Source organism: Amphiura filiformis, chromosome 4 (assembly GCF_039555335.1).
Source record: "Amphiura filiformis chromosome 4, Afil_fr2py, whole genome shotgun sequence".
Classification (NCBI taxonomy): domain Eukaryota; kingdom Metazoa; phylum Echinodermata; class Ophiuroidea; order Amphilepidida; family Amphiuridae; genus Amphiura; species Amphiura filiformis.
In genome coordinates, this window is record NC_092631.1 from 36,715,047 (window position 1) to 36,725,188 (window position 10,142).

Genomic DNA, 10,142 nt, shown 5'->3' on the forward strand with positions numbered 1-10,142 from the left:
GGAAGAGATCAATACGATAAAATACGGTAGTGATCGCGATTGGCGACCCCAGCGCCTCAATCAGAAATCACCTCGCCCATCCAGTTTACCATGTGTACGTGTGCGTGTCTTTGCTAGCTGTACGCCGCAGTACGCGTTTCGAGAACGCGATATATTGCGGGAAAACAATGATTTATTTGCTTTTGCATTTTGACGAATTTTAATGAAAAAGGGTCTTTAAAATAGCTTTTCTTATGGTTCAAATTTTAAGATTTCTTTAAAATCTATTAATGACAAGATAAAATACGGTTTGAAGATGACATTAGTGATGAAAACTCAATTTTGGCCATGTAACACTTCAGTGATCCTGTGTGCATCCTTAAACAACCCATAACTTTTGTAGCCAGCCAGCTACCCAATACTGCATGTGACGGGGCCTGTGACCGAGTTTGGTCGAAATCCGATCTAGCAAATTGTGAGAAGAAGAAGAAGAACAAGAATAGTGCATCTTGAAAATAATTGATTCCAGACTTTACATGGGATGCAAGAACAAGAAGAAGAAGAAGAAAGAAAGAAATGGCAAGAAAGAAATAAGTTAGGCTGCACGCCTAACTGCAACCAAAAGTGCCCCGAAAAATGCAAGTGAATACCCAGGAAGCGATTTTGGTGAGAACTTGGGAATTTGAGTGACGTCATCTTATTGATATGATAAACTACTGAAAACACTGGCGATGTAGTGGAATATAAGACCCAATCAATCAATTATTTTCCGGAATGTCGTTGCATTGTGGAACTACGCAGTAAAATTTGTGAACTTTTTTCATGGTTTAAGAGTAACAACCTACACAAATTCTCTTCTTTTATACAAGCGACATAACTACAATCATGTCGTACGGCAGGGGGCCGCCAGAAATCGAGGGTATGACCTCTCTAAAAGTAGATAATCTCACATTTCGTACCACGCCAGAAGAGCTTCGCAAAGCTTTTGATAAATATGGTGAGGTTGGCGATGTGTACATACCGCGTGATCGCTTCACAAAGCAAAGCAGAGGGTTTGCGTTTATCAGATTTTACGATAGGAGAGACGCAGAAGATGCTATGGATTATATGGATGGTAAAGATTTAGACGGCAGAGAATTGAAGGTACAGTTGGCAAGATACGGAAGACCAGAAAGAAGACCACCACGTCCCAGATGGGGAGGTGATCGAGGCGGTGGCGGTCGATATAGTGGTGGTGGTGGTTACAGCGGAGGTGGTGGACGCAGGAGAAGGTATTCAAGGTAATCAATAGACAAAATACCATGGAATATAATATTATAAGGCAATTTCACGAAAGGTCATTAGCTCAAATCTGCCTGCAGAAGACTAGTGCCGTACTATTACGCTGACTTTCGTATTCGGCGAGGAGGACGATTTCGACCTCCTGGTTTGTTTACAAACAGAGAGGTAGATGAAAAGACCGTTCCGCTTGTCCAAGCACTCAAGTATCAGAAGGATGGTCCACAATAGCGTGATTCACGTAACCTGAATAGGGATTAAAAACCTGTCGCGAGAACCATGTGCTTCTATTGTCCAATTTGCCATCAAGATTTCATATGGAAACAGTTCAGACCCAGTACACGATCATGTCAGAAATTAATAATTTGTTCTGGGTCTGATTATTCGGACTAGCAGAAGACATGCATGATGAAGCATCCATGGAACACATGAACATTGTCCAAGTTCAGTTGAAAGCAAAAACTAAAGTTGATCAATATCACTCAGTCATGCACTTCACTTGAACTGGGGATTTCTTTTGTGCATTAAATATGCACGCCTCGTGTCGTCTCATTACCCTGACTAAAGATAGTCACTTGCGCTGAGCATCAAATTGGTCACTTATCGCTCACCGTTCAAAATGTGACATCTACACCAATTACAGTCCCGAAACTGTCTACTTTTTAGCCGACCTCAATTCCAAACATTTAGTGATAGTTAAAATGCGATCCCCAACCCTTTGGTTACCTTTGGACTAATTTTTCAAATCTCCATGAGTCTCCGTGTCTGAAATTCCCCGGTACAAACATCGAAAATGTCGCAAAATCTCAGTTCCGGTGATGATACTATATGGTCATTTTCACGGTAAAGGGTGTAACTTTGGATTTTTAACATTTTGATCCGTAGTGTTCTAATAAAGTCACAGAATTCCATGATTTTTGGCCACATAAGTCATCTAGTTAGCAGCTACCTTGGGTAGCATAATCATCTTCGGGAGTTACTGCGTTCGGTTTTAGCAGGCTTAAATGTACCTAATATTGCCATTTTGAAAAACTATAAAAAACAGTAACATTTTTGTAAAACCATGTGTTTTCTTCAGTTAGTTCATGGATAATTTTTCTTATCCTGAAAGTACGGTCATATGTTCAGTAAACACTGCCACATTAGATTTAATTGTGAACAGCCCTGTATTTTTGAGAACCAGACTTGAGATTTGTCGTTTCGAGGCTTCATTTTCCGTTAACAATTGTTAACAAACTTTGTGGGTATAGCTTTGGTTCATAATTCTTGGTTATTTCTTCACTTCTTCTTGATTCATAACAGTTGATATCTTAACTTGAAATGGGTAACAAAAATTAGTCGATTTGGAAGCTTTTAAAATTTTTATAAAATCTTGACTTCAAAGAGCCGCGTTTCCGTTAACTTTTTTGAAGCCTCCGAAACAAACTGTTCAGCAAGCTCGAGCAAATATAAATAAAAGAGCTCATCCAATCTATTTATCAAAATGTAGCAAAGTAGATCCTCAAGTCACTTGTTTTTAAATCGTGGAGATATATATCACCGTTTGAAAATGGGACCAAATACAAACTTTCCGTTAACAATTGAAGCCTCCGAAACAAATGAAGCCTCCGAAACAACAATAAGGTTAATTATCATCTATGCATATCTAAATTGGTGTGTTCCATATTGATATCTGCATTGTAATTGTTACATGATATGTGCAGAATGTCATAAGTTTAAAAAAAAATTGATATTATGGTTAATGTTTGAAAAATATACTGATACCCAAGAAAGTCCGTTTCGGAGGCTTCACATGCAAATAACACCATACTTAACAAATGGGTGAAAAAATTACCATGTTATAAATCTACAATATCTGCCGCATAGAATCATTGATTTAATACACACAAGAAAATAACAGCTTAGATGATCCCAACAGTGTTGTTTTCAAAAAAACTACTTCTGCAATGTTTAACCATTGTTAACATGAAGCCTCCGAAACAACAAAAATGACTTGCTGTGATAATTGAATTTTTGTCACAACTGAAATTCAATACTTAGAAGCAAAGCATGAAAATTGGTAATTGTGATATTTTTTACCTATTTTTTCATGTCAACTTGTAGTAGTTAGCCAAATATTTTACTTTTATGATCACCTGTGTTGTTAACTGAAGCCTCCGAAACACAACTCGCTTGAATTGCCAATTCTAAAAAATAACTCCAATTTCTGTGAAACTTGGCTGGGAGGTTCCTTTCATCAAGTAGTATTTGTACATGAAGTTAGACATTCAAATTATTTTAGGAACCCAATTAAAACTTTAAAAATATGTTTAAGGTTGGGAAATTTCCATTGCAAATGACCCGTGATGTTAAAAATTTCCAAAATTGCAATTACAAACATAGCAAAACATGGTATAAAATTTAACTTATATCTGTTGACTTACTTTGGAATGGGATTTCACATGTATTCCAGCTTTCATGTCATAATTTTCTGAGCTTATGTAAAATACATTTTTCTTAGATTTTAACCAAAATGTTATGGAAATGTCAATTTTTTTATCAGAAATCAAAAGGTTTAAGCCTTGAAACATTATTTTACTGGAATTTAAGTTGCTTCTATACATGATTACAGTAAACAGAAACATATTTAAGTGGTTTGAAATTTTGACCCTAAAAATCAAAAGTTACACCCTTTACTGTGAAAATGACCATATCCGCATCGCTGTTTTCATACATGAATATGCATATCTGTGACCCCTGTAAGGTCAAAAACGTGGCGTTGATTTCAACCAATCCGATCCACCGTTTAATAAGCATCTTGATACTGACGTCATATCTGAGGTGACCAGGAGGCAGGAGCTACCATTTTGGTAAACTGAACTCGACTCGTATGCGTTCTTTTGGTTCACATAAATCGAACAAAATTTTCAATAACGGGTAATAGTATGATTTCAATTTTTTATTAATGAAGTTACTTGTAGTTTTGAGGAATGACAAAGTTGTTTTTGGAAACTTAGATGTTTGTTTCAACTGATGATGTAGGATCGCAAGGTGAGTGAATTCGTGAAGAGATTTGCTTGTTTGAGTGATAGTAGGATACGGGATGTAGGCTAGTCCTCTGTGTTTGACCGGCTCCGACGTCTCAATTCACGACGTCTCAATTCGTACCTGCTTACCAGACAGCAATACTGCGTATTGCTGTATGGAACCAGATATATCGTCTCATGGTCTGGAGGCAGATTTGAACTAGTGACTTGTCATGAAATCGCTCTATCACTATGATGCTGAAAATCAATACAAAGTTATTTCATGATTTGAAATAACTTGTCTTTAATTAATGATGACACCTCTGTGGATACAAATTATGTGAGCTATTTTCCTAACTCATGAACTCTTTCCCCATTCATTCCTTCCCATTGCAGATCCTACTCAAGGTCGCGGTCCGTTCCAGGTCCCGCTCACCTCGTGAGGGCGCGCAGCAGGTCATTTTCCGTTCTCGTTCTCGTAGCAGAGGAAGGCAGTTGAGCAGGTCGCCACAGAAATCTCGTTCTCCCTCACCAGCACGCAGGGCATCACAGTCAAGATCCCGGTCTCCATAAAGCACCTGAACCAGCCATGTGTGAAGAAACCACTGATAAAGTACCATACATCATGAACAGTATCAATTAGATAGAGCTGGGCTGCCTAGCGGTAGAAGTTTCTAAGCATATGTGACGGAAAACAAAGGTTAATATTGATTTTATAAAGTTAATTATGACTGATAAATGTAGAATCTGGTCCCTTTTTTGAGTCGAAATTTCAGTTCATGGAAATATTATGTTAATTGATGTATATTTTTTTTTTCATAATTATGCAAAATAAATGTTAGCCTCAAAAAGTGATTTGAGGCGGAAGGGCTCCTGGATATTCTTGATCTTTGTTTCTTTCCTTTCTATCTTTCCTGCTTGAGTCTTAAATCTTTATTTCTACATCCATGCTATGTTTAACTATATCCTTCCGAGGAACTATTAAGATTTATTATTTATGAAACTAACCCCCTCAAGTACTTCTGCCACCAAGCAAGGCTACTAGCCTAACTGAAAGTTGGTGTTTTTATAATTAGGGAACATTTATATACTATTAATTTATGTATGAAGAAAATTTGATTTGATTGATGGGTCATAATTAATATGTAGCTTTGTGTAATTTTTAGAGGCTATTGAAAAACACTGGGGGGAAATTGCTTGGTTTAGGCTAAACGTGAGGTAGAGCAGGACATATCAACAAACATTCTTTCAACCCGTAATGGTGTGAATGAAACATGCGACTTAAAATATTACCAGTATATTAGCAACAATCAACATGCAACTTACAATACAATTACGGTGGATTTGCCATATCAAAATGCTTGCATAAAATCAGACTAAGTGGGCTGACCCATGGAAGACCTTGTATATTTCAAATGGGTTTACCCAAATGGGTGAATCCATTAAATCTATACCCCCTGTGTTGGAGATAAAGGTCACATCTTCCACAGGTGTAGTGGATTACAACCGGAATAGCCCAATGGCCCTCTTTCCACCGGCAGTTAATTGATTCATTTTATAATCCACATGTTCTGTTTGGCATTCAAATAGATCAGTGTCCTTCTGTTACAGAGAAATCTTGATTTACAACAAAATTGTTTACCAAGGGTACAGGCCTATAATATTTACAGTAATTTCTTGGCCAAACTGGAACATGCGTGTTGCGTCCATGTAGCTTACTAAGCGTGTACGCAATGGAAGACGCGTACGTAGGCTTTCTTCTGTACCGCGTTATATTCAAGCGCTGTTTAACGCGGAGCCACTAGCGCTTATAGTGTTCCAGTTTGGCCATGAAATTACTGTAAATATTATAGTTGTTGTTATTGGCCCAAAGTAGATGAATCCTTCATGAATGTAAATACACACCAAATTACTAAATTAGCCTATTTTCAAGACTTCATTCATTGAGGGATTACACAGCTTTATTTCATGTTTTGATATTAGGCTAACTCAGTGTACAACTGCATGTTTACATACATTCATGAAGCAGGCCTTGTCTTTTGAAAATTGCTGGCGAGTGACAAATCACTCTCCTCAAAACTTGCCAGGTGAGCTGTAGGCTAGTGATTTTAATCACTTGTATTATTATTATTACACTCAAATGTAGGCGAGTGATAAAAAGCTCTCCTCAGCTTCATTTTAGGCGAGTGATCACTCTCACTCGCCTCAAAAGACAAGGCCTGATGAAGGTATAGACCAAACTCCCAGTTAAAATGTATACTAGTATTTCCAACCCACCAATATGTAAATATTTTAGACAAGTTAAATCATAGGCTGTTAGCTGAAAAAAAAATTGTATATATTTTTTTCCTAGTGTATTACATGTCTATTATAGTGTATTGTGATTTCTTATGCAAATGTACAAATTTTGCCAAGATATATTGGGATATCCATTTGAAATCCATACACCCCTTAGCCCCGATGGAAGACATGATCTTAATCTCCCACACAGTACAGGGAGTGTAGATTTCAAATAAAGCCACACATTCAGGTAACAATATTTGAAATTCACATTCCATGTGTGGAAGATAAGGTTATGTCTTCCATGGGGCTTGTATGGATTTCAGCTGGAACAACTCATTGCTGTATCATAATTAATGTAAATCTTTATAGCTTCCAGATTTACAGCATCATGATTTTTTTTTTTGATTCTTTTTATGTATAACAGTTTTTGGAACTTGGTGTTTATTCTTGTTTGAAACTCTTTAATGGATTATGTCTAGAAAAAGACAAAAAGAAAAAGCTACTGCACATAATGTATCGTAGACATGTTGAGGAAGCGAGTAGAATTTGTGCGATGTAACTAAATGATTTTTTTTTTTATGTGATAGGCCTATTATAAAAAAAAACCTGAGTAGAATAAAATCAGCATGATGTGTAATTTCAATACCAATTAACAAACAATTAGATCCAGTTACCTTTTTGGAGACAATCTAAGGATCTATACATGAGTTCGCTGTTAATGTCAAAAATATTCAAGCTATTTTGTTGATTCTTAGGTTTTTATTTGCAGTATGTGACTGTCTGTCACAAAATGTTTAATTTGCCTATTTGTGATATAAAGATTTTTTAAAGGATTTTGAAGTCATTGTTCCAGAGCTGCATTTGTACATGTAGGCCAAAATAAAAGAGGCTTGCTCTATAGTATGTTTGGCATATAATTGGCGAAAAAAATGAGTCTCTTAACATTGTGTACGGTACCTTAGAATGGTGTGCGCTCACAGGCAGTTGGGTGCAGCCCTCTTACACTAGTTGCGTGTTACATAATGCTTGACTGGTGCACGCTTATGTGAATTTACGCAAGCCTACTAAGTTGGGACTTTATTAAATCTGCACAGTAACAGACTGAATCATTTTTATCGCCAATTATAAGCCAAACAAATTATACAATTATGGATATCTTCACAGCAAACAATCATGCCTTTAGATTCATAACGACCTGGTTATTAAGAAGAAATACATGATGGGAAGCATGATTGTCTGCACCTTTAGGGCATCACATTGATAGTTAAAATGGTGTAAAGTCATTGCATTTAATAATTACATCATAAACAAAGGTGTCTGGTGGCTAGTAGAAATTGCCCATAAGTTCATTCCGCATTTCTTAGTATTATGTTGAAATGTTGCTGTATTAGGGACTAGAGGTGAGGGATGTGTTATCAGGTTTAGAATGTTAAAAAACAGCAGTTGCGTACTAGCCTCGTTGTCAGATAGTCTGTGGCTCTTTCATCACTGAAAGAAACTGTCCAGATGGAAGCTCATCTAGTAACAGTTGTATTCTGTGATTGGTCATGACTTATATTTGGACTAAATGCTACATTGGTATGATTGGTCATGTGCAAAATGCAATCGTCAAATTGGCAATACACAGTAATATCTAGCCTTGGTTTGAATCAGCAGCAGAACTGTAAATTCCATTAAAAGGCCAACCAACATTACCTACAATATAGCAATTTAGCATATATATATCCTCATACCATAAAGATTCGCTTAATGGCACACATAGGCTCCTTTGCATTAGGGTAAATTTCATAGACAAATAGAGAGCTCCCTCTGAAAACCCCAACAAGAATTCAGGGTTTGTGCCCTTATTTGCTGGTGGGATTTTTACAAGAGAGCACTTTTAGTTTGTGTCTAAAATTCCAGTTATGTCAAGGGAGCCCATATGCTCTTAGGCGAATCTTTACAGTATGATTATGTTTTTTTGCAGTGATAAAGGAGCCGCATGCACATGTAATACCTGTGATAACACAGCCCTGCCTCATAGGTGTATGCACATTGTATATAAGTGTTTTTAATCAAGGTACACAATGTAGAGATAGTTTGCATTCTTTGTCATATTAATCAAAAGTAGTCTAATAAATTGTGTTCATTGTTCAACTAGTTTGATGATTCTAACACTTGTACTTTATGGTTACTTCTCTCATTATTAGGGGTATGCTGATAAAAACGCAGTAAACGCTGTTTGCAGTATAACATGTGTAGCAGTTGTAAAATCATGTAGGCGTTTGAAAAATGAAAGCAGTTGTAGCTGAGCATTTGTGCTGTGGCCGTTACCATGGTGTAGCAGTTACCATAGCAACATGTAGCAGTTACTACGGGGAAATAGGGCAGGCTGTCTGCGGCAGAGTGCATGCAGTGAAGCAGTAGTAACCGGTGTGGGAGCTGTTTTGGGGCGAATTCGATTTTGGGTGCTTCACCCGGCAAGCAGTTGCAGAAAATCAGGCAATTTTTCGGACTTTGGGTTTATGTTCAGGAATGACGAGCTTCGGCAAATTTGATTTACAATTACAAACCAACTACAATGCTTGCAGTTAGCCGATCAGTTCTGGACTGGTGAAAACGGGTAAAATAGTAACAAAAATTAACCAAAAAATGAATAATTTTTTGTTGAATTGCAAATTCTGAAATAGAACAGATTTTTTTTAATACTGCAAGTTTGTTCTCTATCTGCTGATGTCAAGGAATAATCCCAGGAATAATCTTGAAAGAACTTTTTATATAAATTTAAAAAATAACATTTTACTTGAATGATATTTGATTGACACAAAATATCCCAAATAGCATAATACATTCCCTGAATCAGATTAATTGTCAATTATGTAATGCACAACTGAATGGCCAAAATATATTTAGGTAAGAATTGCGTGTGTTCAAAATGCTAAATAAAAGAATGTTTCATATATATTCTAATTCAATTAAAAAAAAGGCAGGTTGAAAGTTACAGCAAATGAAAATAAAGTTTTTGTATGTGATACAGAAAACTGTCAGCTGACCCATTGATGATAAGTTTATATTTGGTCATTTCTAAAAACAGTTTAATTGAGTAGGTTGATCAAAAAAGTTCTTGAATATCCAGTTCTTTGTGTTCTGTGTTTTGACATGTTCGTTCTGGTTTTTGGTATATTGTAGCGCAGATTCATCATAACTGGTCAACAACACTTGCATTTGTCATGCATATAATATCAGGGAAGCCATTCTCTGTCGTTGATGGGTTCTCCAATAGATGCTTTGATATATCCAGATCTGTAGATGCCCAGAGATGCCAGTCTGGCTGCTTGCTAAAGTTTTGGCTGGGTTGCCAGTTTCATGTAAATAATAAATCCCTAAACAGTAAGTTTTCTTACAAAGCTTCTCTAAAATCACTTGAGTGTAACAGTCGAGTAATTTTTGAGAAGCTGTTTAAGAAACTTATTGTTAAGAGTAACAAGCATTGCTGTTTATTGACTAATAGATGATCTTCAGTACTCCTGGATGTTGTCAATGTCCTTTATGTTCTTTCAGTCTGCATTTCTAATAATATTTTGGAAACTGTAGGGAAGACACATTCTGTCCCAAAAA

General features: G+C 36.6%; 1 protein-coding gene across 1 annotated transcript; it reads left to right on the forward strand.

Moving 5' to 3' along the window:
- The first annotated feature begins 722 nt into the window (after nt 1-722).
- Nucleotides 723-4,761, forward strand: LOC140149550 (serine/arginine-rich splicing factor 2-like). Its single transcript, XM_072171629.1, has 2 exons — nt 723-1,250; nt 4,659-4,761. The coding sequence occupies exons 1-2, from the start codon at nt 865-867 to the stop codon at nt 4,759-4,761; spliced, it is 489 nt and encodes a 162-aa protein (XP_072027730.1). The 5' UTR covers nt 723-864.
- Nucleotides 4,762-10,142: the final 5,381 nt, after the last annotated feature.